General features: G+C 29.8%; 10 protein-coding genes across 14 annotated transcripts; 5 read left to right on the top strand and 5 right to left on the bottom strand.

The window, feature by feature from the left end:
* Nucleotides 1-37: 37 nt before the first annotated feature.
* Nucleotides 38-1,316, top strand: TORIP (Torsin interacting protein). The gene is made up of 2 exons (XM_070651297.1): nt 38-192; nt 277-1,316. The coding sequence occupies exons 1-2, from the start codon at nt 166-168 to the stop codon at nt 1,210-1,212; spliced, it is 963 nt and encodes a 320-aa protein (XP_070507398.1). The 5' UTR covers nt 38-165; the 3' UTR covers nt 1,213-1,316.
* Nucleotides 1,317-1,496: 180 nt separating this feature from the next.
* Nucleotides 1,497-4,319, bottom strand: Kap-alpha1 (karyopherin alpha1). Of its 2 annotated transcripts, none has more exons than XM_070651272.1 (6): nt 4,208-4,319; nt 3,524-3,991; nt 3,312-3,462; nt 2,895-3,231; nt 2,336-2,835; nt 1,497-2,266 (listed from the first exon to the last, which is right to left on the bottom strand). In XM_070651272.1, exons 2-6 carry the CDS (start codon nt 3,950-3,952, stop codon nt 2,085-2,087), a joined length of 1,599 nt encoding a protein of 532 aa, XP_070507373.1. In that variant the 5' UTR covers nt 3,953-3,991; nt 4,208-4,319; the 3' UTR covers nt 1,497-2,084. The 2 variants fall into 2 exon arrangements, with proteins under 2 accessions (XP_070507373.1, XP_070507374.1); XM_070651273.1 differs by having other exon boundaries at nt 3,524-3,964; nt 4,208-4,314.
* A 225-nt stretch (nt 4,320-4,544) lies between these two features.
* On the top strand, nt 4,545-6,268 carry LOC139098929 (cold shock domain-containing protein CG9705). Of its 2 annotated transcripts, none has more exons than XM_070651312.1 (4): nt 4,545-4,667; nt 4,827-5,075; nt 5,608-5,730; nt 5,803-6,268. In XM_070651312.1, exons 2-4 carry the CDS (start codon nt 4,939-4,941, stop codon nt 5,978-5,980), a joined length of 438 nt encoding a protein of 145 aa, XP_070507413.1. In that variant the 5' UTR covers nt 4,545-4,667; nt 4,827-4,938; the 3' UTR covers nt 5,981-6,268. The 2 variants fall into 2 exon arrangements, with proteins under 2 accessions (XP_070507413.1, XP_070507412.1); XM_070651311.1 differs by having other exon boundaries at nt 4,551-4,667; nt 4,727-5,075.
* On the bottom strand, nt 6,234-7,260 carry LOC139098923 (N-acetylneuraminate lyase B-like). The gene has a single exon (XM_070651304.1). The coding sequence runs from the start codon at nt 7,199-7,201 to the stop codon at nt 6,356-6,358; it is 846 nt and encodes a 281-aa protein (XP_070507405.1). The 5' UTR covers nt 7,202-7,260; the 3' UTR covers nt 6,234-6,355.
* A 1,518-nt stretch (nt 7,261-8,778) lies between these two features.
* On the bottom strand, nt 8,779-12,598 carry BTBD9 (BTB (POZ) domain containing 9). Its single transcript, XM_070651271.1, has 4 exons — nt 12,374-12,598; nt 11,537-12,157; nt 10,852-11,481; nt 8,779-10,781 (listed from the first exon to the last, which is right to left on the bottom strand). Exons 1-4 carry the CDS (start codon nt 12,510-12,512, stop codon nt 10,450-10,452), a joined length of 1,722 nt encoding a protein of 573 aa, XP_070507372.1. The 5' UTR covers nt 12,513-12,598; the 3' UTR covers nt 8,779-10,449.
* A 165-nt stretch (nt 12,599-12,763) lies between these two features.
* Nucleotides 12,764-14,199, top strand: LOC139098909 (queuine tRNA-ribosyltransferase accessory subunit 2). Its single transcript, XM_070651287.1, has 2 exons — nt 12,764-13,786; nt 13,850-14,199. The coding sequence occupies exons 1-2, from the start codon at nt 12,861-12,863 to the stop codon at nt 14,127-14,129; spliced, it is 1,206 nt and encodes a 401-aa protein (XP_070507388.1). The 5' UTR covers nt 12,764-12,860; the 3' UTR covers nt 14,130-14,199.
* A 19-nt stretch (nt 14,200-14,218) lies between these two features.
* On the bottom strand, nt 14,219-15,593 carry Uch-L5 (ubiquitin carboxy-terminal hydrolase L5). The gene is made up of 5 exons (XM_070651296.1): nt 15,459-15,593; nt 15,378-15,407; nt 15,232-15,295; nt 14,496-15,174; nt 14,219-14,424 (listed from the first exon to the last, which is right to left on the bottom strand). Exons 1-5 carry the CDS (start codon nt 15,499-15,501, stop codon nt 14,278-14,280), a joined length of 963 nt encoding a protein of 320 aa, XP_070507397.1. The 5' UTR covers nt 15,502-15,593; the 3' UTR covers nt 14,219-14,277.
* Nucleotides 15,594-15,694: 101 nt separating this feature from the next.
* Jarid2 (Jumonji, AT rich interactive domain 2) lies at nt 15,695-22,239 on the top strand. 2 transcript variants are annotated; one of them, XM_070651245.1, is made up of 7 exons: nt 15,695-15,884; nt 16,008-16,312; nt 16,373-17,628; nt 17,713-20,925; nt 20,998-21,180; nt 21,245-21,403; nt 21,466-22,239. In XM_070651245.1, exons 1-7 carry the CDS (start codon nt 15,820-15,822, stop codon nt 21,835-21,837), a joined length of 5,553 nt encoding a protein of 1,850 aa, XP_070507346.1. In that variant the 5' UTR covers nt 15,695-15,819; the 3' UTR covers nt 21,838-22,239. The 2 variants fall into 2 exon arrangements, with proteins under 2 accessions (XP_070507346.1, XP_070507345.1); XM_070651244.1 differs by having other exon boundaries at nt 16,008-17,628.
* A 216-nt stretch (nt 22,240-22,455) lies between these two features.
* Blos4 (biogenesis of lysosome-related organelles complex 1 subunit 4) lies at nt 22,456-22,977 on the bottom strand. The gene is made up of 2 exons (XM_070651143.1): nt 22,915-22,977; nt 22,456-22,854 (listed from the first exon to the last, which is right to left on the bottom strand). Exons 1-2 carry the CDS (start codon nt 22,975-22,977, stop codon nt 22,456-22,458), a joined length of 462 nt encoding a protein of 153 aa, XP_070507244.1.
* A 230-nt stretch (nt 22,978-23,207) lies between these two features.
* On the top strand, nt 23,208-26,664 carry LOC139098900 (solute carrier family 35 member C2). 2 transcript variants are annotated; one of them, XM_070651276.1, is made up of 5 exons: nt 23,208-23,499; nt 23,960-24,398; nt 24,458-24,672; nt 24,751-25,010; nt 25,152-26,664. In XM_070651276.1, the coding sequence occupies exons 2-5, from the start codon at nt 24,111-24,113 to the stop codon at nt 25,829-25,831; spliced, it is 1,443 nt and encodes a 480-aa protein (XP_070507377.1). In that variant the 5' UTR covers nt 23,208-23,499; nt 23,960-24,110; the 3' UTR covers nt 25,832-26,664. The 2 variants fall into 2 exon arrangements, with proteins under 2 accessions (XP_070507377.1, XP_070507378.1); XM_070651277.1 differs by having other exon boundaries at nt 23,208-23,558.
* Nucleotides 26,665-27,227: the final 563 nt, after the last annotated feature.

Genomic DNA, 27,227 nt, shown 5'->3' with positions numbered 1-27,227 from the left:
TTAATTTCGAAAGATTTTAAAACTTTTTTGACGGTTAATACAATTTTCATTGAATTCTAGAAATTTTTTGTTTGTTATTGTGTTGTAAAAAAATTTTGTTCGGGATTACATACCTATCTCTAATTAAGAAGTGTCTACTTAATATAAAAAATAAAAAGAATCTAAATGTCAGGCGATTCCCCTCCTCAAAGAGTAAGCACTATGAAAATTAGTTAATTCATTATTTAATTATATATCACAATATATCATATCATTTTTTTTTTCATTATTTAATAGAGCTTAAGATCAAGTACGAAGGATATTAAACGAAGGAAATCCATTCACGAAAATGACCCAAACATAAGAGATAAATCACCACTATTACAACATCAAAGGGAATACAGCAAATCTCCTGTTCGAAATGATAACTTGTATCCGGATCTAAAACATTTGTTGAATGACAGTAATAGAACTAATGATGATAATGTTGAAGAGGAAAATTCAGAACAGTCAGTACAGTCGGATATAAATACATCAGAGAGACCTCCGAAAACGTATTTCATATCAGTTGCACTTTTTTCTATGCTAATTGTAGTTGTGGCTGTATTAATTTTGTCATCAAGTCGAGTAAACGACGAAAAATCTCTTCCACCTAGAGAACAAGTAAATTGTTCACAATTTATTGATTTAAAAGCTAAATATCCTCAACAGAACGTGAAAATTTTCAAATCACTTAAGGCTTCAATAGAAGGCGTTTTCAATAGAAAATCTAGACCGCCTGTATTTCTATTTTTCTCAACAGACAAGCAAATTCTTCAAGAATTAATGCTCGATGTAGTGAAACTGACGCAAACATGTATAAGGCATTCTTATGAACCAATTAATTTGACTGACTCAGATTTAAATCAAGAAAAGTTCCTTATCGATTATACTAAAATCATTGGAGAATATAAGAGTGAACTAGAAAAAAGAACTATTCTGGTCATCAATAACTTAGATGAATTGTCACCAAATATTGTTCCATCGCTGCATTCTTTCACAGATACTTACAATCCATTAGTTGAAAAATCCATTATATTCCTCTCAATTAGAGTACCTCAAAAACCAATTAATCCAGCGGATTATATATTTACTCATTTGCAACATAAATGGAATGTATTAGCAAGCAACATTAAAGATCCTCTTATCGCGCGCATAATAGATCAAGCATTTTTTTTGGAACCAAGCTATTAAGTTACTTGTAATTATGAAATTATTTTTTACTTACGTAAATGTTTCTGTTCAAATTTAATTATATTTTTTACTACCTATAAATAAATGGCATATTTTTTATGTAATTTTTTACATTCGTTGTCTTTCTGTAACCAGCAACAACATGAATACATTAACGCTAGCTCTTGTTCCACGCAAGTCTTTCCCATTCGTTTTGCTAGTTTTGATGCTGAAATAAGCTTACATTTAGTAATAAAAATCTTTGACAGATAGAGCATATAGTCTTGATTTAAAAGTAGAAGATATTTTGATAAGAAATATACACACTTTATTTTACGTTAAAAATAAATTATAGAAGTTTAGAAAATTTCCAATATATGACAATGCCTTTTTATTGCTCATAAAGGCATTTCATGCAACATACATAATTTTAAATTAGATTTTGCAGAAAACAAGTGTAATATAAAGCAAATAAAAACTATCATTAATTTTTAGGCATTTCTTTTTTTTCCATTCAAATTTTTTACTTAATTTCACAAATTTTCGTTAACTTCACAGTCGAATTTCGATATGAGGATCAATCAATCTATTTTCCAGCACTAACAAAAGACTTTTTTTTGAAGTAAAGATATTTTAAACGCAAGTCATTAATCATCATATCGGACTGCTTTTTCATATTAATTTTTTTGGATTGCATGAAAAATGTATTTTAGAATTAACACATGCTAGAAGTGATCTTTATTTTATTAGTCCATTTTTGTCGCCAAATTATTACTGGATATAATGAGCTGATGATTATGAAAATAGTTAATGTTTAAAATAGGTATTGAATTAATTTATCAGTTTTTTTTTTATCAATTATGAATTTTTCAAACGCGTCTTCGCGTTTTAATTTAGAATTGAAAATTACCATCACCAATGGTTTGATTTGTGAATTGAAACTCATTATTTTGCGTAGATGGTGCAACCATTTGATCTTCTTCATCATTTCCATAGTATTCTTGAAGTATACTATATGCTCGTTCATAAATTTCAGTTTTCTCATGTGTTTGTAAAAATTCAATTTTGTCAAGACCTATAGAAACGTGACAAATCGAAATATATTATTGATTTATTCATATTAAGAAGAAAGCTGAGATCTTACCATAACATTCTTCAATAAGCACAGCGTATGGGTTAGGCTTTTGATAGGATTGTTCGCCTGATTTCAAAATATTTTCAAGCCCATTTAAAGCAACTTGCACGATATTTGCGTCCATGACAGTAAGTAATTCGCACATTGGAGGTATACAGCCTACGGAGACAAGGTATTTGATTTGTTCAGCTGTTCCACCACTTGTTGAATTAGTTACTGCCCAAGCGGCCTCTTTTCTTGTTTTATATTCTGCTGTTCCTAATATTTTAATAAGAAGAGGGAAAATGTTTGCATCAATAATTGCCTGAATCTGTTGCATATTTCCAGCGGCTATATTAGAAATTGTCCAGCATGCTTCTTTCACAATCGTATCTTTTTCCGAATTCAAAAGTTGGTAGAGTGCAGGAAGAGCATTGCAATTGAGAATTACTTGTGTTTGAGCATCATCTCCCGTAACAATATTTCCTACAGCACGAAGTGCTGCAGATATTACATTACATTGCCTATGCCTAAAATTATTAGTTATTTTAACAATAAGTATTTTGTTCAAGAAAATGAGGAAAATTACCCCAAAAGTTCCACAAGTCTACGACATACTCCGGCATCAATAACAGCTTGTATTTTATTGTTTGGTCCATCGCTTAAATAACTGAGTGCCCAGCACGCATCGCTTAGAACCTCATTATCCTCGTGATAAATGAAACGAGCCAAAACAGGTAAGCACTTTGCTACTTTTTGAAAATCAGGTGGAGGATTTTTACCACGACAGAGATTTGATAAAGTCCATACTCCATTCCGACACATATTGAGTCGATTCGTTGTTTCAAGCAATTTCAAAAGTGGAGGTAAAATTCCCGAATCAAGTACCTCATCACGACACATTGCTGAATCTCCAGCAATATTCCCTTTATTGTCATTTTTTTGATAAAGAAAAAAAAAGAAATTAAGTGTCTAAAATTACATAAGTCTTAATATTTCCAATTACCTAAAGCCCATACAACTTGCTCTTGCACATCATTATTTTGACTTGTTTCTAACAATTGCACGAAAACTGGTATGGCTTTTGCTTCTAAAACAATTTGAGTTTGTTGTGATGTTCCTGATGCGATATTAGTTAAAGCCCACGCTGCTTCAAACTGCAATAATGCATAAACTATATTAATGCCATTATTTTAAACAATGACAATTCTTACTGACCTGTAACGTTGTATTTTCATGATTTTGTAAAAGTTCTACAAATCGTGGCACAATTCCTGTCTTAATTACTTCGTCAATAGGCGGGTTAGGTTCTTTGGATAGGAGTTTTCTAAACTTTTGTGTCGCATTAAGCTGATCCATAACGTTCGTGCTATACAAGGCTTGGACAGTTTCGTACCGAATTATAGATTGCTGAGTAGTTGGAATCTCCTGCATTCCTTCCATCGCCTGTCTATGATCCATAAGCATTTCAGAATTGTCACCGTCATCATCATCATCAATTTGTGTATTGAGATTTCGACGTTTAATCAATTGCTGCTCCCGTTTTTGCTTTCTTAATTGAATTCCTTCTTCCTCTCGTCTTCTCCTTAACTCTGCACTATCTAATCCTTGATTTTTATATCGAGCAACATTTCTCGAACTATTCATTTTTCCTGATGACTGTATGTGTGTAAAATGTCAAGAAAACTAAGCATTTATTAGGTAAACTACAAGAAAAATTCGCATCTTAAAGATCGATGCTTTTCATGAAAATTGATAGAAATTATGGAATTTTTTTTTATTAAAAAATTAGTCAAATTTTAACCTTTCACTTTTTAATTTTCTACACATCTTTTTGATTCTTTTCCTTACTTACTAATAAGATATCAGTATTGAATATTCAAATATGTTATTGGAACTTACTTTATATAATAAAATTAAACGTCTAAAGTTGTTAAAAAATCACACTTAATTCTTTTTACTGTGACGAAAAAAATAACTAGGAGAAAAAAGGTACATCAATAAGCACGGATTATTTTGTTCGTGAACACTTGAAATTTAGTAATAGACTGCTTATATCTTAGGTCTTTGTTATTTCAAATTAATTGAATACATTAATAAAATATTATTCCAATAAAGTTTATGAGGTTAATAAACTTTCAAAGTTACACTATAATTTCATTTTTTTTTATAAAACACTTTAACAGCTTTTAAATTTTTGAATTTTTTCATGAATATGTCAAGTGTTTTGCTATAATGTGATATAAGCCCGATCAGCATACATTATTGTTGTCCATATAGCTGGCGAACGGACAGTAAAATTAGGATCAAGAAGCGTCTGTGTGGATAACATATCGACATGCGCTGATCGGAAAGCAATATTGTGAGTTTTAACAATTTTTTCCAAAAACGCTTTGAAAAATTTATAATTCCAATTTCTAGAATTTTGCCGTTAATTAATAAATATTTAGTGGATAATCAGTTGATTTTGAAATCAGTATAGTTAATAAGAAATTACATACATAAATCTCTCTTTTAAAAGTTAATATCACGAAATATTTTGCCGGAAAGAACTCGATAGACCTGTTAATTATTTTGCAATATTGATTGAAAGTTTAGTGTAAAATACCTCGAAAAAAGGATAAGCATTCAAAATGTCTGAAAATCAGCAACCAGGCGACAGCAATTTGACTCCAAAAAAGGATTTTAACTCACCATCTAGTCCAAGTCCTTCAAATATTCATCTAATGCCATCACCAATTATTACGCGAAGAAATAGAACCGCATCGACGTAAGTAAAGTTTATCATGATTAAAATGTATGTTTACTATTCAAACGCCTATATTTTACTGGCACAATACGAATATAAGATGATTTTGAAGGTTAATTGCTTGGTATGAATTTAATTGATTAGTAAGCAAAACAAGAAAATTCATTTGTGCGTTTGAACATTATCTACAGATAAACATGTAAAATGACACTTTTATGAACGTCTTTGATAAATAACATTTTCTAATTATCTATGTATAAGAATTGTAAACATCTATGCCTAGTTCAAAAAATTTGCATCTGAGAGTTATTTTTATCATGTGATGAGAATATATTTGCAAAATGATGCTGCGTAAATTTATACTTTCATGCAAAATGGGATTTTTTTGTTTCTAAGGTATATATTGAAATACTCGATGAGAACAAATATGTTATCTATTTGAATAGGTGTTTCAAATTCGAATAAAAGAATATTCTAAAATTGACTCTTTGCAAAAACGGCAATGATACATCTTTATGCTTTATTTCTTACTTAAAATATTTTTATTTATTAGATGTGATCGTGCAATGAGAAATCCATTAATTCATGGTACAGTAAAAAGTTTCAGTCGCAGTAAAGGGCACGGATTTATTACTCCAAAAGAAGGAGGAGAAGACATTTTTGTGCATATTTCAGAGTAAGACGTGAATTTTTTCTACGGTTGTCTTTTTGATTAATCATACAATGTTTTTAAATTTATACACACTAGCATTGAAGGTGAATATATACCATTAGCTGGAGACGAAGTTGTATACAGAATGTGTGCTATTCCACCAAAGTTCGAAAAATGTCAAGCAATACACGTTCAAATTACTAATCTAACGCCAGAAGTTCATACTCGATGGGAATCACCATGTTTTGACGACGGACATCATCACCATAAGTAAAAATAAAAATATTTGACTTGTTCGTTCCACATACTGTTGATTGCAATTGCACATTATTAATTTACTTGAATTTTGGCCATCGTAAACAAATTCGTTCATTATTATCGTAAATTATATAGCCTAAGTTTTTCATATTTTTTTTATAATGATGATGCCTAAAATAGTCACTTAAAAAAAGTTTTAATGTTCATCTCAAATTAATTTGGGTGCCTGGAGAAAAACGCTGTCAACAAATATTAAATAAAGAGAAAAATTTTAAATTTTTTGAGCATGTTCTTATGACCATAATTTACTTTATTATTTTATTTCTTAAAACAACAATTGCACAATTAACAAATATAAAAAAAAAAAATAAAGAACCGCCAAAGAATGCATTTATAACGGATCACGACAGCATCCAAGTTGAAGATTGTTGAATTTCTTATTAAATGCCTTTTTCATCGAAGGAACCCAATTGCCGCCACCGTCAATCAGGATATTGTCAATAATATCACATAAAGTCATTTGATGCTTTCTAGCATTATCAATTTCTCCATCGTTCATTGATTGTAAAATTTTCAAACTTATTTCCGGATTGATGTTCAATGAAGTCATGATTGCAGATGAAAATCCTAAAGCCAATGCACCACATAAAATAGTGTCACTTCCAAGAAAAACTTGACCATGCTTAAGACACTGCAAACCCTTTTCTAAATCACCTGAAGTATATTTGATTCCGGAAAAAGTTGCTATTTCAGACTTTGCTAATTCCATAAAACTTGCCATTGGAATGTCAACATTTGTAAACATTGGAATATGATAATAATAAAGAGGAATCGATGGGCAGTAAATGGAAATTTTCTTAAGATAATTTACAAGGCTTTGGATATCTTTAGGTTTAAAATAAAGTTCTGGCAAGCACAATACTCCATCTACTTTTAAATTCTCGGCTTGCTTAGCTAAATCAATTATATCACGGAAACAGCATCCACTGATTTGAACCATCAATACAATTTCAAGTTTTTGACAAACTTGATGCCATTTTTCGGTGACTAATTTTCTCTCATTTACATTCATCGACATACCCTCTCCACTAGTTCCGTTCACCAAAACGGCAGAAATTCCACTATCTTTTAAAACTCGAGCATATTCTTCAATAATTTCCAAATTAACATCATTGTTGGAATCAAATGCAGTAAAAACTGGAGCCATTAAACCTTTAAAATTAATTAATTTTGACATTTTTTATTTTAATATTTTTCACGACTTGTTTCTGTATACGAGAGAGTTAAAAGATTATATTGAATGCTTATTATTTTCATAAAAAAAGTAAGCGATAAGAATATGATAAGATTTTTTTTTTTAAAAATAAACAGGCAATTAAATGAAGTAAACAAGAGAGTTTCTTTTACCAAAATAAACTCTTTATTTTTGCTATCTGTTTTTTTTTTGTTTACAGATTACGATAGTATGGGTACGTTCGATAACGATTTTTATATAGCGGTGTGAAGCATCTGGGAGAAGTTACATGTTTTAGTCTTTTTTGGCCACTACTTTTATGTGGTCTTAATGACATAAATTTTTGGGGACTTGTTGTCATATTCACATTTGTTGACATAAAATTCATAGATGCTGTACAGGATGTAGAGTTAGAATAACTTTGAATATCTCTTTTAAGTTGCACAATTACGTCAATCATATCATTCAGTTCACGAGAATATATTTCAAATTCGCATCGATCAATTTTCAACGCCAAATCTCTAACAAACTGATGCATGCATATACTTTGCGATGATACTTGCTTTTGAACTTCATCAAGTGTTGTGGATATTGAATATAATTCATCATTTTTGTTCTCTATTTTATTCGATAAATCAGTATTTTGAGTAGAAGAACCGAAAACATTTGAAGTTTTGAAAAGCTTTTTTAAATCATCTATTTTGTATTGAATTTCATCTCTTAAACTATTCTTGAAAACTTCAAAATTAGATACAAATCTCTGCATGCGTTCATTGATTGATAAAATTTGTTTTTGAAGAATTTTAATAGTATGCTTTATCTCATTTATTTTATCAATTTGTTGCAACTCATGACTGCGGATGACATCAGAAAAATGGCTTTGAATAGAATTAATTTTTGGGAGATCTTCACATTTAACTCTCTTTAGACAGCTACTATGTAATTTCAAGGAATCCGACAAGTCAGAAATTTGTTTCTTTAGCAATAAAATTTCCTCGCTTTCTTCAAAAGATTCTACTGATTTTTTGTTAGATAGTTCATCAAAATCATTTTGTTGTCTTTTAATCCTTTCGTGATCATTAAACATGCTGCAGACTTTGCTTTCAAGCAAAGAAATTCTTCCATCCAGATCATTAGAATTGTTAGAGCAGTTTTGAGCATTCCTTTTGTGAATTTGAATCAAAGAATTTTTACGTCCGATTGAATTAAAGACTTTTTTCTTTATTTTGGTTCCATCTGGTCTAATGTGATACTGAAAATTAATATGCTTTGATTAAACGAGAATAATTTGGAAATGAGGCTTACTTCTTTGAAGTTTATTAAAGGCTCCTGAGACAAACTATCCAAAAGATTTGTAACAATTTCTGCAGAATCACTATCTAGTCCAACACACAGATTATTTAAATTTAATTTCTTTAAAATTACATGAAGAAGTGTATGAAGAATATTAAAATTCTCGCTTTTTATGTTGTGAGGATTTCCTAAAGCTAAATCGACCAAATTTGAAATATATAGCTGCATACTGAATAATTTTTCCAAGCTTTAAAATAAGTTTTAATTAAATATTTAATAAAAAAAAATTTTTGTTTAATGTGAAAATGCCTTCTTTGATTTATTAAACTCTTTTATAATTTGGATTTTTCAAACATTCTATTGGATCAGCTTTAAAGATTGAATTATCACGAGTTATTATAAAAAATTGTTGAGGGATTGGAAACTTATCATGTGTAGTTTCTGGACAGCACGATTTTTCGAACATTTTATTTTGAAAAACTGGATTCAATTTTGTTTTTTTGGAACTTCTTTTTGAGTCTTCAAAATGGCTTTCAATTTTTGAACCTAACTCTGTTTTCATCAATACTTGATTTTTGCATGAAATACAATTTATATTTGAATTCAAACTCATTGATGTGCCTAATGCAAAAGATTTTTGATTGAATGTTGATAAAACTATTCTCAATTCATTGATAAAATTTTCAAAATTTTTGAAGAGACACGCTTTAAAATCTGCATGAACATTTTTATCCATTTTGCCATCAACTTGAATTTTGATGAGAGTAAGAGTCTTTTTGATATTGTCTTGAAATTTATCGAAAGAATTCTGAAGCAATAGCATACTTTCATATTTATTTTCGAGATCTCCAATTTTTGTTAATTCGAGCATAATGTTGTTCAGCTTAATCATCAGTTCCTCAGTAATTAAAAATTTAGCTGATTTTGTTTCTTCACAACTTTGGCATACATTCGTAACAATTCTATCATTTTCATCATTAAATATCGTTTGCAATTCTTTTAATCGTGATTCGAGGCAGTAACATTTGGATTTTAAACTGTCGATGCTTAAAATAGCCTCATCAATCTTCTCTTCATTTTGTTCGCACGCGTAAAATAAATCTTTAAATTTTTCTTCATACATTTTCATTTGTTTTTCATTTCTGCAGATTTGATTTCGTAAAATATCTTCATTTGTCATATAATCGAAATCATGGTGTTCTATTAAGCTTTTCTTTGGAGTTACCAATTTTTCACGTTCAAATTTATGCGTACTCATTAATTTTTCATGCGACTGCAAGTATTCAGTAATTAATTCGTTTTCTGCTGAATTTTCTTGCTCCATTTTTGGTTGGACTAATTCTGTTTTGGAATTTTTTTCGCCATGAATGTTTCTTTGTTTCATGAATGTATGTACTATGGATATTAACTTTTGAACTGAGATTTCTAAAGCTTCCACACGTTTTGTAACATTTAAAAGATTTAATATTTCCGTCATGGGATTTTTCTCATTCCCGTTGCATATATTATGTTTTAGTGCTTCTTTTGACATAAATAATTTTGAAACTGGATCACCAAACTCTTCACCTCGAGTGCACTCAGCTTTATTTTCAGCATTATTTTCCAACTTTTGCACTATTAATCTTATTAATTTTTCTAAATTTTTTATATGAACGGTTCCGTTATCGAAAGTGTTGTTGAGTAAACTGCAAATTTTATCCGGCATAATTGACAAGTTTAGAAGTTTCTTCGAATGAATACAAAGGTTACTATTTATATTTAAATAATTTTGTATTAACAAAAAATGAAGATTTAAAAAACAATTAATATGATACCTCTGTTTATAATAAATTAAAATTAAAAATCTCTTTTTTTAATACTATAGTGACTCAGAAAATTCTTGGGTATGAAATTAAATTTCTCCAAAGTCGTTATTGTTAAAATTTGAAAAAATTATTGATTTAAATTCATCATCCTTATTATTTTACTAAAACTGGATTTTTTTCTTGTTCTTGAATTGGACACTCAAAATGTACAATATGAAAAATTTCATTGGCCGAATTATAAGTTCCAACTATTCGAATGTACGAGATAATACGCGGCTCAAAATAAAATGATTGCCACGATTTAAGTCTTTCATTTCTCTTGTCAACAACTAAATTCCAATCAGTTTCATTTATGCTTGTTTCGATATAAAAGCTATAAGTTCTTTCATCACAGTCCCATAGAAGAATACGGAAAGAACCAATTAAATATGGTTGACCAAGTTGAATCAAAATGTTTCCACTTCCAAGTTGATGACAAGTGTATCCTAATTTACACAAAAAAAATAAATAAGTAATTTTTAATGAGGAAAATAATCGAAATTTTTTTGTACTTACCACAATCCCAATCATAATCTTTTACATTTCCATTCAATAAAGAGTTTTTATTTCTTGAAACGCCTTCTAATACAGTAGCAGATCTACATACTGTAGCAACATTATTTTTTGGAGCAATAATTCCATCAACAATTTTTGGTAAGTTGTTCGTGTACATTGCTTCTAATGATACCAGATGAAATACTTTATTTACAGTGTTGCGAATTCCTTTTATCCGGATGTATTTGACTGGACGATTTGGAAAATATAATTTTTGCCACGACCGGCAATGATAAATAGAATAATCGATGATGCGTTCCCAAAAATTTTCTTCAACAGCCACATCAATTACATAGGAATATGATCGTGTATCCAAATCCCATAGTAAAATTTTAATGCAATTTATAATAAAAATATTCGAAAGTTGAATGACAATTCCAGTATTATCATCTTTTGTTGTAATTGCATGCCTTGTATAACCTTTTTCCATGTCATAAGGATGATTACTATCATCTTCGAGAACAGAAAATCCATCTGAAAATCCTTGAATAACTTTTGCTCCATATTTACTGACTGCAATATTTTCTTCTAAGCACAGTCGTCCACGATGAGGAAGTCGTTGTATTTTTGATTGTTCTCTGACTGTGATTGCTACAAGAATACATATATTTATGATTGATTAAAGGTAATAAAATGTAATATGTACCATCTAATAGTGTGTCAGGTTCCAAAATTCCAGTTGGCCGAACGATTGATAATAAATCCATTGTACTTATTAAAGGTAGCCTTATCTTGCTGACAACTTCTTTAATTTCTTCTGCTTTTAAATCATTGTTGCATTCCATCCACCCTTGTACAGCATTGAAAATTTGAATTTCCTCCGCATAAAAACTATCACGCAAAAGTAATGCAATTAAGCTATCTTTATATAGAAATTTAAAAGACTCATGACTAAGTAGTTCTTCAGCGTTTTTATCAATAAAATTATAACAAATATTAGTTAATGAATGTAACTCATATAGTCTCGATGAATCAAGAATATTGCATACATTTGATAGGTTTAGGGAGTTTTTAAGAAAATTGGATATTTCATCTTTCAATTCTGTGTAACCAAAAAGATTCGACAGTCCCAAAGTATCTAATATAATATTCATCTGTGGCATAATTTTTTGTAAGTTTATCTTTCCCGTATAAATGTATTTTAATAAAATTTTAAAAGCTTCTTTCTGGATGTTTAGTGTAATTTCATTCTTGTTAGATTCACTTAATCCACCATAAAGCATAGCACGAAAATATTCGCTTCTAGCAGCCAAGATGACTTTATGACCTAAAATAAGAGTAACATATTAAATTCTCAGAACTTGTCAACCATATAGCAATATTAATTAAAATCAATTATTGGATTTTTTTTTTGCGCACTAATATTTTTTTCCATCAAAAATTTCTTATTGTTATGGGCTGCATTTACTTCCTTTGGGAATTTATTCAAGTTTATGGTGGTTTAATTTTATGAATATCTAAGTATAGTTTTGGATTGACTTACTTGGAATTCGTTCATTTTCCACTAAAAAAATTACATCCGAATAGTTGTGACTAAGGTATAAATTTGAGAAATCCTCACTTAATTTTTCGGTCAGTACTATTTCACCGACTTTTTTATCATCCTGAAGAAACTTGGACATTTTTTTATCCAATTAATTAAATATTATGCAAAAAATTTTCATATCAAAATATCAATGTTGAATACTTGTCAATTTTTGCCAACTAATTTTTTCACGGCTCGACTCATTCAAATTTATTATTTCCGGTAATTTATTACAAGCAAAAATATTATATTTATTTTATTTACATCCAATGCATTGAAAGGTATTAAATAATTAAATTAGGCACATGAAAAATTCACTAATACCTTTTATTATATCTTTTAGGTCGGTAGATATTTTAAAAATATAACAAAAATTTAATTGTTTATAAAGTGACACATGTGTTGAAAGTATTGCTATTAAACGAAAAAAATATTGTAATTAATAATGAAATTTGTGATAGAACCAGCAACAAAATGTGCAGGAAGATTGGGTATTTTAACAGGAATTGAGAGAATACCGGATAAATCATATAAAACACCTCTCCTCCTATTTACTGATCATAATTTATCAAAAGAGGTTCTTGAAATTTCTGGATTTCAAAATATTGCAGTTTTATTATCATTTGACTCTTCAGTGCAAATGACAAACGCGTTAAAATTGTATAAGAAAGGCATATCTGAATTCATTGGATTAAAAGAATGTCTAACGTTTGTTACAATAAAAAATCCTAGTGAACAAACAATAAGTGGTCATCATGAAAAAGGCTCACTTCCAGTATATAAAAAATCAGGGAAAATTAATGTTACACCTGAAGATTATATGACATTTGTAAAGAGAGCAATTCCTGATTTTTTTGTTACTCTTGCGGACGGAGATACATGGATTGACTGCTCGAAAAAAAGAATCATCAAATCGAATGAAAGAAGCAATGAAATGTTTGATGAATGTATAAAATATCAACAAGATTTTGAGGTCATAACGAGCAAAATGATTGGCACCATTGAAGGAGGATATAGTGATCATGAGAGAAGGAAAAGCATCGAACATATGAAACACCATGACGATAAAATAATTGGATATTTTATAGATGGTCTTCATCGAAACGGACAAGAAGCAGTGTCTTTGAATTCCGCAAAAGTCAATGAAATTGTCAAAACTATTTTATCGATGCTGCCAAATGATAAAGTTAAGATGATGTTTGGAGCATTTTTACCGCATCTTGTCCTTGAACTTGTATCTTTAGGAATTGATGTTTTCGATTCGTCATTTGCAATTCTAGTGACAAAACTGAATCGTGCATTAACTTTTAATTTTAATATCCAAAATCCAACTTTTGATAATTGTCCAGAGATAGATTTAATGGATTCAAAGTAAATATATACTGATCAATATTCTAGCTTTTTTGTCCAAAATTTATAATTAATTTTTTTTAGGTACAAAGATGACTTTTCTCCATTTGTTGAATCGTGTGAATGCTTGGCATGTAAACAACATACGAAAGCTTATACAAATCATCTCCTAAACACAAAAGAATTACTTGGTCCAATGTTGTTAACAATACATAACTTGCATCACTATAAAAAGTTTTTTGAAGCAATTCATGAGTGTATGAAAAATGATAAATTATCAGAACTAAAGAAAATGATTGATATACAGTACAATAATAGAACTTTAAGCTACGACGTACAGAAAAATGCCGCTCAAAAGAAATAATTTTTTTCTTTCATTGAATTATTTTTGCTTTTATATTCTGAATAATAAATGTATTACAGTGAAAAAAATTAAGAAAGCTTTTTTATCGATAATTTTGTAGAGTATGAAGCTGAATTAATTCCGAAAATAGTATATGATAAACGTATGATTAGTTCTTCTGTTTTGTAGATTCTCTCTCTATTGCTCGTTGTTTTGCCTTTTCATACAACGGCATCAGTTGTCCCTTTTCACCCAATATTCTCAGCAATTCCACGATTAAAGGAAGATAATTATGCTTTCGTCGAATATTTTCGATCTAAGAAAGAAATTTTAAGAAAATAAAATAGTTAAATATTAAGCAAAATTAGAGTAAAATATGCCAGTCACCTTATAACGTTTACGTTTCATGATTTCATCATCAATGTTTAATCGTAGTTTTGTTATTTCGTTTTGCTTAGTATCCGTTTCCATATCATCGTCAGACGAGTTAAGGAGAGCATCAAGCTGACGCTGGTAAATCATTTGACGATCAGACACAATCGCCATAAGATTAAAATGAATTTCTCCTTCACTGTATTTCTGAATTCGTTTTTCAATCACTGGACGCACTACATCTAACCAATTTTTATCACCAATTGCTCCTAAGTCAATTGGACCCTCTTTTAAGCCATCTAATTCATAAAGTCGTCCGTCGATTGGTATATATGATATGAAATGATAAACGTCTTCATCTTTTTGATTCTTAGTATTGTCCATTTCAAAAAGTGTTTGACGAGAGAATGAATTATGAACTGTACGGATTTGAGCTGCATTACTCAATGCTAGTCCTTTATTGTAAGCATCAAATGATTGCGTAAATTCTTTAAAATCGCCTAATGTTGATCCAATCTGCAAATCTGGATGGTTTATATTGAGTAATATACTCAGAATAGCTTGTGTTGCACAAGCATTCTGGATCACTTGTTTTGCGAAGAAAATATTTTCAATCCTATTATCCTGAACAACAGTTCCTGACGCTTCATCATCTTTTACCCATTTAAATAAAAATATTAATCCATGAACGGTGCTGAAATCAATGAATTTTTAACAGTTTTCTTCAAAGATATTACAATATGAAGCTTACCCTAAATTCTTAAACTCTTCTGCATCGAGACTCCACAATTCCTCAACCTGTAGTCCAGTAACGCCTTTATAAGACAACAACAATAACAAAAGAATGTTGATCAATAGAAAAATTAAAGAGTCATCAGTAACCTGTAAATTACTTACCAAAATCTCTGATTAACTCAGTAAATACGCCTGAAAATATATGAACTTTTATATGTACTTAATCATTAAACTTGTGCATACCTGGATCACTTTCAATTAAACACCAATTTCCAGCATCCGACATGATTTTTCTTTAATCTTTATTTATTTATTATCGACGAAAATAATACTTTACACAAAACTTGACTTTGCAAGCAAATTTCATTCAAAGCGCTTTTTAGCAATTTTTTAAAAATATTAAAAATCGTTATTAGACAATACGTAAGCAATTGTTAGATAAAAACGTATACGCGTACGTAAATTTTCAATGAATATCAGGCAGGCAGGCAGACATTAGTGACTTGAAATAGTTCAGAATATATACCTACTTTAAAAAAATCCTTTTAAGCGTCAAAAAATGATAATAAGTAAATAAAATTGAAAGTAGTGCAATTCAAATGCGATGGTAGTATCAAAACGAAAGAAAGATAATAAAGAGATTGTACCTCCAACGCCCGAATTAAAAAGGTATATCCAACCGGTTCCTTTAACAAAATAAAAGAATGTGAATGCGAAAAAAAATCGATTTTTTTGTGAAAATTTACTAATGGCTTACTACTTATTTTTTTCTTTGTAAAAAAAAATTTTCAGAACAAAAATTCAGGCACAGAGGAAATTTCCACAAGGACAAGTTCCACCTTCATCTGCATATCTAACGTATAATTTAACAGCAGGAAATGAAACTCCAAAAGAAAAATCACCAGAAAAGGAACTTCTTCCAAATTTGAGACCAAATACAGAAGATTTTTTAACTTTCTTATGCTTTCGTGGCACAAGTTCTTTGCCAAAAGAATTAGATTTTACTAATTCCCTTAGTAATCAGCCTTCTACAAGCGGAACAGCATCTACAACGCGAGTAAATAGTAATGAAAAAAAGAAACAGGACAAAACTGAAAGTAACAAAAAGAAAGTAAATAGTACTAGTATAAATAATAATAGTAACAATTCCATCAAAGGTAATATTAATGATGAAGGAGCAAAAGTTACAAGTGATAAAGAGAAAAAGAACGAAGAGAATCCACAAGCGTCAACAGCCGACAAGAAGGAAACTAAAAAATCATTTATGCCATTCGCAGTTCGCAAACGAGCAGAAGTTCATCCTGTGAGAAATGATAAGAAAAAGGCTCAAAGCAGCAATAATAAAAAGAAACAATCACAAAATTTGCAAAAGGAACATAAACCTGAGACATCAAACGACAATAAAGAAATTCAAAATGAGCAACAGCGAGTGACGAGATCAAATCCAGTAGAAGAGAAGGATCACAAGCCATCACAAATTTTGGGCAACAAGCGAAGGTCACAAAATAATGAAGAAAGTAGTGATAGTTATGCGCTTAATACAAAAAATATCAAGCTAGATAAGTCTCCTAGGATCGAGTTAACTCCAATTGAAAAAGTGCCAATTGAAATATTGAAAAAGGATTCTAAAATTAATGTTAAGAAGAAAAATCAAAATTCTGATGATGTTAAGAGGCAAACAAGACTGTCTGCATTGCGAAATCCAGCAAAAACGTCGACTGAAAAAGAAGAGACTTCCAAAAATGATAACAAAGCACGATCATCCGATAGTGAAAAATATTTTTCATCCTCAGAAGAGGACGATGATAAACCACTTGTTAAACCAGATTCGAAAATTGGTAATAAGAAGAAAAAAATGGAAACTAATAAAAATGCTTCAAATAGTACTTTTAACAAAAGCAAAGGAAATTCTAAAAATGCAACAAATAAGTCAGCAAATGAATTGGGGCTTGTAGTAAAAAATAGCAAGAGGAAAGAAATAGAACAAAAAATTAAAGAAAAAGAGTTTGCTGTTGTAAATGATATATCATTAGAAAAAGTATCTAAAGTTGAAATTGATAAAACTACTGTAGAGAATACAAGTTTGCCCGAAAAGAAAAAAGTTGGAAGGAAAAAAAAGACTCAAAAAGAAATTGAAAAGGATAAGGATAATTCTCAAGCAAATACTACAGATTTAAGTGAAAATGAAACTCGAAGCCGACCAATGCGCAAAACGAAAGAAGCAGCAACGATTTATATGGAATTAATTGGTCGAAAGTTAACGTTACATGATTCATCAGATAATGATTCGTCTTTAGATAGTTTAGAAGTACCAAATCTTAAGCGTGTTGAGCTTTTGGAAAATGAATTGAAAGCAAACGTTGAAAAGGCAAAGGAAGCTCAGGCTGAGAGGAAGAGAATAGAAGATAAGAAGGTAATAAACAATAAATTTTATTTGATTAAATTACTTGTCATTTTGATATTGAAATTTTATTATTAAACTATTATTTTGTTTAAGATTTCAATTAATACGAAAAAAACAACATCAAAAAATGAAACGAAAGGTACAAAAATTGTAGAAAGTGCTACTAAAAATGATGATGAATCGCAAAAGAATGTTAGTTCTGATGATAAAAAGTTAGAGATAAGTTTTAGTGATTCAGATGAGGAGCCATTGGCAACAAAGGTTAAGCAAATTCCTCCAGCAAGTAAAGTAACACCTAAAAAGAGAGGTAGAAAAAGTAATCAAGAATTGGCTGAAATTGCAAGAAAAGCGGAGGAACAAAGACAAGCTGATAAATTAAAACAACAGATTAAAGAGTTGTCAGACACAAAAATTGAAAATCCTTCAAAACAAAATTCATTTGCAAAATTAGAAAGTTTAACTCCACCGACCGTATCAATTCCTGATGAACAGAAAAAGTCAGCAGAAAAGGAAATTGTTAAAAGTACATTTGACGAAATTAAAGAATCTGTACCAAGTTTAGTGAAATCTCAAGAGATTACGAAAACTTCTAAGAGTAATGATGTGAAAGTTGATATTCAATCACAAAATGACGATGATTTTGTAAAAGGTTTTGATACTAACTGCACCAAACCGATTTCGGCGATAAAATCTTCCATTAATCTGTTGCCTAGTAAAGAAGAATCGGAGAAAATATTTGGGATTGCAAGCGTTACTTTGGCGCAAAGTAGTGGCCCTTTAGATACAAAGTGTACTTTAGGAAAATGTGGATCAATTCATAAACCATCTCTTGGTCCAGCTGTTTTGACAGAATCAGCTCTTGGAAATAGTTTATCACCAAAAGATCGTCGAAAGAGTAAAGTAAATATGACCCGTGAACAAATTCAAAAATGGCTAGATGAAGCCTCTTGGACACCAATTCCGGATGATGAAATGGAATCAGTTGATTTAAAAACAACATCAAAAGCTTCAACATCAAGTGCCATTTTATCAAAATCAGGAGATGAATCTCAATCTTCAACTTTAACTAAAGAAAAATTAATAGATCAGTCACCATCAAACTTTAAAGATCAAGTAAAGCAGTCAAAATCAGAGTCTCCTTCCTTACAGAAACTACAAAATTCATTAAGGGCAGAAATTAACAATAGTAAAGCAGCAACTGTTGCTACCAAAGTTGAAGAAAACATTAAGAAGAAAGAAGTCGAATCTCAAAATGCGTCCTTTGATTCCCAAGCATCGAATTCTGCAATAAAATCACCAGTCAATGATAAAAAAGTTCCAATTTATCAGACTCAACAACAAATACAGCAGCAACATAGGAGAACACCAGTTTATAAAGCGACAGTAGAAAAACCGTCAATCAAAACAAAGCTAACACCAATAATTCCAAGTAATTTTGCTGCATTTTCACCGGAAAATGAGCACAGTATTTATTCTTTTGATAGAGAAGACGATGACTTTCCTACACCTACAACTCCGTTCAGAAGAAGTAACTCAAAAACTGATGATAATAATAAGCGAGACAATGAATCTCAAACAAAAGCAAGTGCAACACCATCAAAAAGTGTTCAGCCGTCTCATGTTTCACTAACTTTAAGTCCGGAAGATAACAAGAAGTCGGCATCAATAAGTGTTGGGGTATCCGATGATCATAAAAAAGAAGACTCATTAAAAGTTGATATGCAGGAAAAAGATGACTCAGATTCTGAAGGACATACTTTTTATATTCCTTTGCAAGCGTCAAATACATCATCAGGTAATAAAACAATTCAGGGTGTTGCAGTAAAATTGGGAACGGAAGGAGCCGAAGGTCCAAATCAGAGAATTATAATGCATGCAAAACTAGTTACAAAATCGAAAATCAATTCAACTCCAATTCCTGAATCAATGACAAATGTACAAGAATTGGTAAAAAGTTTAATGGCAAGTAAGGAAACATCTAAACCAGTCCAGCCTGTTCAGCCTAGATTTAAATCAAATGAAGCAGGAGATAATGGTAGTACTTCTTTACAACCCGAACCAAGTACATCTTCTTTGGTTGCCAATCAACGAACTAAACAAACAACTAAACTTGGTGTCATGAATGAAGCTCCGATTTTTAGACCAACAGAAAAAGAATTTCAAGATCCGATTGAATATATTGAAAGAATAACACCACTTGCACAACGATTTGGAATTTGCAGAATTATTCCTCCAGAAACTTTTAAGCCAGAGTGTCGCGTAAGTGATGAAATGAGATTTACAGCTTACAATCAGTACGTTCACAAGATGCTTCATCGCTGGGGTCCAAGTGCAAAAGAATTTGCAGCAATTAAAAAATATTTGGCCACTCAAAGTATTATTTTTCAACGCCCTCCTTTGATAGCAGGTATAGAAGTAGATTTACCAAGATTATATCATACAGTTCAAGAGCTTGGTGGATTAAAAGAAGTTATAGAGAAAAAGAAATGGGTTAAAGTCGCAGAAGATATGTGTATCCCTAAAAGTGCACACGACCGAGTAACAAAACTTGATGATATTTATTGCAAATATCTTTTACCATACGATACACTTTCACCAAATGAACGACAAAAATTATTTGATGAAGTTGAAGCGGATTGGGCAAAGCGAGAAGCTAAAGCACGCAGAAATGCTGATAAAGGTGTCGATTCTGATGAGCAAAATGATTCAGAGTCAGATGAGCAAAATGAGTCTGACGATGAAGAAGAAAGTGATGATAACGAATCCATGGAGTGTATGGTAAAAGGACGAAGCATGGCTCTAAGTCAGTTTTATAGAATAGCTAGAAATATGGTTACATTATGGTTCAAAACACCTGAGCCTGCAAATTCTGAAATCGAAACAGAGTATTGGCGTCATGTTGCTGTTCGTGATAGTCACGTCTGTGTTCATTATGGTTCAATTGATTCTAGTGCTTATGGATACGGATTTCCTGCACACGGACCTAAAACTAAGCTCTCTCCATGCGCAAAGCACCCTTGGAATTTAAAAGTCCTTACAAATAATTGTGGATCGATTTTACGATCATTAGGTCCTGTGATGGGTGTTACAGTTCCAACATTACACGTTGGAATGCTGTTTAGTGCTGTTTGCTGGTATCGTGATCCACATGGTTTACCATGGGTTGAATATTTGCACACGGGAGCAAGCAAAATTTGGTACGCTGTACCTGATGAGCAGAGTTCAAACTTTAGGTCTGCTCTTACTTCATTAGTTCCTTCACATTGCCAAAATAAAACTATTTGGTTGCCATGTGATACAACAATGGTAATTAAATTTAACCTAATTGAATCTATTTTAATTTGATGAATAACAACATTGTCGTCTAATTTTACTTAGGTTCCACCATATATGCTAACAGATCGCAATGTTTCATTATGCAGAACAGAGCAACAACCCGGTCAGTTTGTTGTAGTTTTTCCTAGAGCTTACACCTCAAGCGTTTGTACTGGATATACTGTTTCCGAGAGTGTTTATTTTGCAACACACAACTGGCTAGACACGGCACATCTTGATTTCAAAGTAATTTTTTTTTATTATTTTATATTGAAAGATTTTTTTAGTTCATTTTATGTTTATTCTTTAGGATATCCAAGATAGTTGTGAACCGATGATGTTTTCACTAGAACAACTATTATTTGCAATTGCCAACGATCAAAGGAGCAAGGAAGATACAATTAAAAAGATATTACCAATGCTCAAAGAGGTCTTCGATATGGAAAAGAAAAATCGTAATTTATTAAAGGTAAATAATAAATGACGGTTGGAGAAACAAGTATGTCTATCTATTATTATCCATTCTTATAGGAATCTGGCGTAAATGCAGTAGAGAAAATTCATGAAGTCAAGAAACAAATCAATGCAGAGGAATTGGAATGCAATTATTGCCGAGCAAATTTACATATCTCTTGGATCAAATTGGACGACGATGAAGATGAAAATAATGTTTATTGCTTGAAGCATGCTTTGAGATATATAAATGACAATCGCATTCAAGCAAATCAATGCAAATTACTATACACTTATACGACAGAGGAAATTGAAAAGATGATAAAAAAGTTGAAGCTTAAAGTTGCCAGTGATGAAAATGTTGCCCGTTCATCATTAACAGCTGTTGATTCTCAACAAAAAAGCAAAGGAAAAATAAACCAAAAGGGAAAGGCAACAAGTAACAAATAGTAATATTGCTGTGCATTAAAGGAACAAAACAAGAAAGTATATCCTTTTGACCGATAGCTATAAAGACTAGTCAAGTTTAAAGGATTTTGGAATTATTTGCTTGAAGAATTTAGTATTTTTTTTAGAAAATTTTGATCACTGTAATTTTAAGAAATTTAACATTTTTAGTATCTCCCAAATAATATAAAATTATATATTACCTAGTGAGAAAATAATAATGAGTAACATAGATATAAAAGTGTGTATTATAAAAAGAAGTTGGTACACAAATATTGTGTAAACATAAAAAAATGTCTGATTTTTTGCATTTGCTTCATGATCATAAGATAAAACCTTTATTTTTGATTCATCTTCCAATAAGTAATAATTCCAATTACATACACATTTACACTCATTTTTTGTTTTAAATATTTTTTAATAGATATAAGTTTAATGGAATGAAAACTTTTTATTTTAAATTGTAACATGATTTGAGATTTTTTTAATTTCATAACGTAAAGATTCATTTAGTAGTATAAATATTTATTGCAGTATGTCTAAAAACCTATATGATGAAACAATTAATTTCAAATAAATGTTTGACGTATAGTAGTAAAATAAACATCTAATAGTAATTGTTCAGTCTTGCTTCTTAAAAAAATCATTCGCTTTAAAAATTTTCGGTGCTTCATAAATTCCATCACTGTTCCAATTAGTTTCATTCAAGTCTCTAGATTTGGCAAAAATATTGAGAGACTTCAATATTATATCAATTTTCTTTTCAGGGATATCCAGTTCCTCATCTGCTACGTCAACTTGCTTTTGAATCATACATAAATCAGATTTAATTCTGTCAACCATATTCTCAAGATTATCTATTTGCTCACAAATATTTTCAAATTTAGGCTTAAATTCTAGTAATTGGGTTATATTTTGTTGTGTTATTTCAGAATCATGTCGTATAGTCGGTAGAAATACATTCTCAATTTCATGTATTCTGGTTTGAATGTTATCTGTCGTTGACAAAATTGGAGTTATCTAAAGATTATAAAGTTGTTTTCAAAAAAGAATACTATCATTTTATTATTATTTAGTCACCTCATTCGAAATATCACTGTTGATGAAATAACTTGCATAGTCTTTGCTTAGTTCTTTTGCCATTGTTCCTTCAAATAAACAAACTTATTTATTTCTATGAAAAAAAAAAAACTTAATGAAAAATTCTCTACAATGTTTATATTTTCAAAAAATTAATTCCTAAGTTATGTATTTCTTGTTATTTCATTTGTAAGTATGATCTTAGCTTATGTTGCTTATTGTCACATCATTTACATACAATCCGTTAAGTCGCATTTACAACAGAACTGTAAATTATGTATGGTTCTCATAAACTTGCAAAAATACATACCTACCTTTATCTGATTTATTCGGAAAATAAAACAAACTAATGAATGTTTACATCTTAATCTTTTTGTTTTGTGATTTTAAGTGATCGTACGATAACCTGATATCCTTCAATTATTAAGATTAAGAAGTTATTGGATACAAGTGATAGAATATAACATATGGAAATTCCATTAATTTTACTGATAATGAAAATAACATAAAATTATTAGTGGATCAATTTAAAACAATGGCATTCGACTGATAAATACAAAAGCATTTATTGGAAATTGTTGACAGGTACTACTTACAGCGTAAAGATAGACAAAACAAATTATTATAAAGGTGTTAAGGGAAAGGTGATAATATTTTTAGATATTCTTTTTAAAAGAATCCATAAATAAAGCGTGAAAAACTAATATAGAAGTGTCAATACTGTTAGTAAAAAGACAAATTAAGAAATTTAGACCACTTAGATGTTAACTAATTCGCATCATATTCATTTAATGAGGTTTTGATTAAATGTATATAGATTGTTCCACGTAGATGATTTTTCATTATTTATTCCTCTTTTTCCTACATATGCTTAAAAATGCTTTGTTTAATTTAATAGCATTCAATAATTTGAAATATTATTTTTAAACGTTTCTGATAACAGAGTCAAAATAATTTCAAAATAGTATTATTTCTTCATTAAATTTTGAATTTTTGAGCAATATTTTATTTCCATATGCTAACTTTTTATACTAATTTTCTCTAGATTCAACAAATTGTAAAAAGAAAACCGGGAAAAGCAAAGAAAAAAAAATATTGAAATGATTGGACTCAAGGAATTAAATTAGAAAAAAAAATCCACTAATAAATTGGTATTTCGTAATTCAGTCTAATTAACCATAGAATCGAGAATCAAAATGACCACAATACGATATGCGCGTGTAAAGTCAACAATAACAGATGAAAATAGTGATGATAACACCAATCAGTTACAAACAATTGATAGTGAAGAAGAAGATGATGAAGTCGACGTTCTCTCAGTAAAAATAGCATCTTGTGCTAATGATGACAATCATGCTTCACTTAAGCATAGCACATCTGTTCGAAATACTTTATTAAAAACAGTTCTATGGGTTGGGTTATTAATTTTATGCCACTACATATTGTCGATTGGATTAACATTTTATCAAAGATGGCTATTAAAGGTATGACTTTATACGAAAATTAGACATATAATCATTTACAAATTAACATTTCAATTTAGGGCTACAAGTTTCCTTTCTCAGTCGTCCTTTATCATTTGATGATAAAACTAGTCATGTCTGCGTTAATTAGATTCTTCTATAGATTATGCACCGGGAAACAAAGAGTGAAGCTTTCAGTTTCAACAGCTTTGCGGAAAGTTGCTCCTACATCATTTTTTGGTGCCATTGATATTGGATTTTCTCAATGGGGTTTGGAGTTTGTTGAAGTTGCACTGTAAGAAGTTATAAAAATGTTTCATGATACTATCATATTTTTTACATTAAAAACATTTTCTTTTAATCTATTATTTAGGTACACAATGACGAAATCTACTGTGATTATTTTTATAAGCTTTTTTGCTATAATCTTTCGTCTAGAACGAAAGAGTTGGTCACTTCTTGTTATAGTGGTGATGATATCAGCTGGTTTATTTCTTTTTACATATAAGTCAACTGAATTTGATCTTCTCGGGTTTATTTTATTGTTGATTGCATCATTTAGTAGTGGTGCAAGATGGACATTAGCACAGATAGTTATGCAGAAATCAAAATTAGGCCTTCAAAATCCTATTGGTAAGTGGTTTATATAATTTATTTATTAAGATATATTAGAATATGCTGATTGTTTGAGCAGAATTGCTCAATTTTGTTGATGCTCATTTATGTTGAAAATAATTGATTTTAGATAAATTAAATGTGTTTTTTTTTCAACAGATATGATTTACTATATGCAGCCCTACATGTTAATATCACTTATACCATTTGCTATAGTTTTTGAATCTACAAGACTTTTCGAACATATTTCAATGATCTTTGACATGGATGGCTATGAAATATTTGTTTTATGGGTGAAAATATCAATCGGTGCATTTTTAGCATTTTTCATGGAAATCAGTGAATTCCTTGTCTTATCTAATACCTCTAGTTTAACTTTATCTGTTGCCGGAATCTTTAAAGAGATATGTCAGTTAGTTTTGGCCGTTGAGCTTAATGGTGAACAACTAGGATTCTATAATTTGATAGGTTTAATTTTATGCTTGGGAGGCATTACATCACATGTTATTTATAAGTATTGGCTTCTCACAGACAACATACCTGAACGAATAATTGTTGAGCCTGAATGTCACTATGATATGAATAATCAATATTCTACAAAGTATGATAAAAATAAAAGGACCAGTAACAATAGTAATGTAAACACAGGATTAAATGGTAATGTTAATGAAATGAAACCATCAATGAATAATGGAGCAAGTGTAGTTATTGCATATAACCAGAAAGAACCATTATTAAATTATGATGATACCGAATCAGAAAGTAATGATGAAATGGATAGTAAATCTGCAGAGGTTCTATTTGATATTTTAAAGAGACGTGACGAAACGCGAAAATAACTTTTGGTAATGTTAAAATTCAAAGAAAACTGCTCTGAATAATACTGAGACATTTGATTTTGATTAAAAAAATGAAATTTGAAATTATTTCCTTAATAATCAAAATCAATTCAAAATGCATTATATTGATGTTTTCTTTTAAAATCCTATATATTGCAGTGAGGGTTTTGATTTATAATACATCATTGTATAATTATGTACCATAACATAGATTCTAAATAACTTTTATATGAACCATTCAGAGGATAATCTTTAGCAAATTTCATTCCATAATGCACGAGCAAGATTTCTTTATTTTTTGAAAAAGTAGTTTTTTGATAATTTTTTTTTTTTTGAATCTTGAAGAATTTTTTTTTTTATTTACGAATAACAAAATTTTTTTAAATTAACTTACGTTTTTGAGCAGCTAAAATTAACGTCTGTCAAAAAAAAACATGTTTTACGATTAATTAAATTGATTTCAATTTGATTTTTAAATTGTGTCGTAGACAAAAACTACCTACTTGAGTTAAATTTTTCACGCAAAAAATATTATCTTGTATGAAAATGACACATAGCTACAGATCCCTCTATCCTTTAAAAGTTAGACATCATTTATAAAATTAGAAAGATTCTTTTGTAAAGTTTGATAGTAAATTATTAAAAATTGCACTGTGCCATCTGCACATTCCATGTTGTATTTAGACAAACAAAATATAACACATATGAAATGTTTAGTTCAAGTATAAATATAATATGTGAAAGTTTTAATTTATTCATACCTTTTTAGGATTTAAATGTAAACTCAATGAACCAATGAATTGAAGAATGAATAAAATATATGAATGTTATTATTTAAAAAAGTTTTGCTGTCAATAATATTTAGATACCTCCATATGTATTTCAGAGAATTTTAGAAAACTATAAAAATTTGGTAAATAGCTTAACAATAAATGTGAGGACTCTCAAATTATATTAAAAATATAATACGATCCATTTCACATTTTTTCAAATACCACATCGATGAAAAGTATTGTTGCTAACATTATTCTCTTTCATTCAGAATTTTTTTTTTGTTTTACAATTTTTTCAGTATTTCAGAAACAATAGAAGTGTTAAGTTGCATAGAGAATATTTTACTGCTGACGAACATTGTTTTACTAATAAGAATTGTCGATTTTTAAATATTTATTATTGTATAATTTTTTTTAATATGTGTTTTACAGTGGTTAAAACGTTTGTATGACTAATGAAATCTGTGAAACGTTCTTGAAGAGAGAGAAGAGTTAAAAAAAAGTTAAATTAATTTCTGACAAAACGCAAATAAATTATTTTCCTATAATCATAAATTAGTGTAATACTTACCTCGTATTCGAACCATTTCATTTTGGAAAGTAAGGCAAGGCCATTAGCAATG

The sequence above is a fragment of the Chironomus tepperi genome, unplaced genomic scaffold (genome assembly GCF_022539635.2).
Source record: "Chironomus tepperi strain 1889 unplaced genomic scaffold, CSIRO-AGI_Ctep_v1 contig_454, whole genome shotgun sequence".
Lineage (NCBI taxonomy): Eukaryota > Metazoa > Arthropoda > Insecta > Diptera > Chironomidae > Chironomus > Chironomus tepperi.
This window is presented reverse-complemented; position numbering and strand designations above follow the sequence as displayed.

Excerpts from the sequence above, each read along its gene's own strand:
- TORIP (XM_070651297.1), top strand. The coding sequence starts at position 166 with ATGTCAGGCGATTCCCCTCCTCAAAGA. Across the intron at positions 193-276 it reads GCGATTCCCCTCCTCAAAGA|AGCTTAAGATCAAGTACGAA; the intron begins GTAAGCACTATG and ends ATTATTTAATAG.
- Kap-alpha1 (XM_070651272.1), bottom strand. The coding sequence starts at position 3,952 with ATGAATAGTTCGAGAAATGTTGCTCGATATAAAAATCAAGGATTAGAT. Across the intron at positions 3,463-3,523 it reads ATGAAAATACAACGTTACAG|TTTGAAGCAGCGTGGGCTTT; the intron begins GTCAGTAAGAAT and ends GCATTATTGCAG. Across the intron at positions 2,836-2,894 it reads AGACTTGTGGAACTTTTGGG|GCATAGGCAATGTAATGTAA; the intron begins GTAATTTTCCTC and ends TAATAATTTTAG.
- LOC139098929 (XM_070651312.1), top strand. The coding sequence starts at position 4,939 with ATGTCTGAAAATCAGCAACCAGGCGACAGCAATTTGACTCCAAAAAAG. Across the intron at positions 5,076-5,607 it reads AGAAATAGAACCGCATCGAC|ATGTGATCGTGCAATGAGAA; the intron begins GTAAGTAAAGTT and ends TTTATTTATTAG. Across the intron at positions 5,731-5,802 it reads ATTTTTGTGCATATTTCAGA|CATTGAAGGTGAATATATAC; the intron begins GTAAGACGTGAA and ends TATACACACTAG.
- LOC139098923 (XM_070651304.1), bottom strand. The coding sequence starts at position 7,201 with ATGTCAAAATTAATTAATTTTAAAGGTTTAATGGCTCCAGTTTTTACT.
- BTBD9 (XM_070651271.1), bottom strand. The coding sequence starts at position 12,512 with ATGTCCAAGTTTCTTCAGGATGATAAAAAAGTCGGTGAAATAGTACTG. Across the intron at positions 11,482-11,536 it reads ACCTGACACACTATTAGATG|CAATCACAGTCAGAGAACAA; the intron begins GTACATATTACA and ends GTATTCTTGTAG. Across the intron at positions 10,782-10,851 it reads AGATTATGATTGGGATTGTG|GATACACTTGTCATCAACTT; the intron begins GTAAGTACAAAA and ends TGTGTAAATTAG.
- LOC139098909 (XM_070651287.1), top strand. The coding sequence starts at position 12,861 with ATGAAATTTGTGATAGAACCAGCAACAAAATGTGCAGGAAGATTGGGT. Across the intron at positions 13,787-13,849 it reads ATAGATTTAATGGATTCAAA|GTACAAAGATGACTTTTCTC; the intron begins GTAAATATATAC and ends AATTTTTTTTAG.
- Uch-L5 (XM_070651296.1), bottom strand. The coding sequence starts at position 15,501 with ATGTCGGATGCTGGAAATTGGTGTTTAATTGAAAGTGATCCAG. Across the intron at positions 15,408-15,458 it reads TTTAATTGAAAGTGATCCAG|GCGTATTTACTGAGTTAATC; the intron begins GTATGCACAAGT and ends ATATATTTTCAG. Across the intron at positions 15,175-15,231 it reads GAAGAGTTTAAGAATTTAGG|CACCGTTCATGGATTAATAT; the intron begins GTAAGCTTCATA and ends CATTGATTTCAG.
- Jarid2 (XM_070651244.1), top strand. The coding sequence starts at position 15,820 with ATGGTAGTATCAAAACGAAAGAAAGATAATAAAGAGATTGTACCTCCA. Across the intron at positions 15,885-16,007 it reads CCAACGCCCGAATTAAAAAG|AACAAAAATTCAGGCACAGA; the intron begins GTATATCCAACC and ends AAAAATTTTCAG. Across the intron at positions 17,629-17,712 it reads AGAGAATAGAAGATAAGAAG|ATTTCAATTAATACGAAAAA; the intron begins GTAATAAACAAT and ends ATTTTGTTTAAG.
- Blos4 (XM_070651143.1), bottom strand. The coding sequence starts at position 22,977 with ATGGCAAAAGAACTAAGCAAAGACTATGCAAGTTATTTCATCAACAGT. Across the intron at positions 22,855-22,914 it reads ACAGTGATATTTCGAATGAG|ATAACTCCAATTTTGTCAAC; the intron begins GTGACTAAATAA and ends TATAATCTTTAG.
- LOC139098900 (XM_070651276.1), top strand. The coding sequence starts at position 24,111 with ATGACCACAATACGATATGCGCGTGTAAAGTCAACAATAACAGATGAA. Across the intron at positions 24,399-24,457 it reads ATCAAAGATGGCTATTAAAG|GGCTACAAGTTTCCTTTCTC; the intron begins GTATGACTTTAT and ends ATTTCAATTTAG. Across the intron at positions 25,011-25,151 it reads AGGCCTTCAAAATCCTATTG|ATATGATTTACTATATGCAG; the intron begins GTAAGTGGTTTA and ends TTTTTTCAACAG.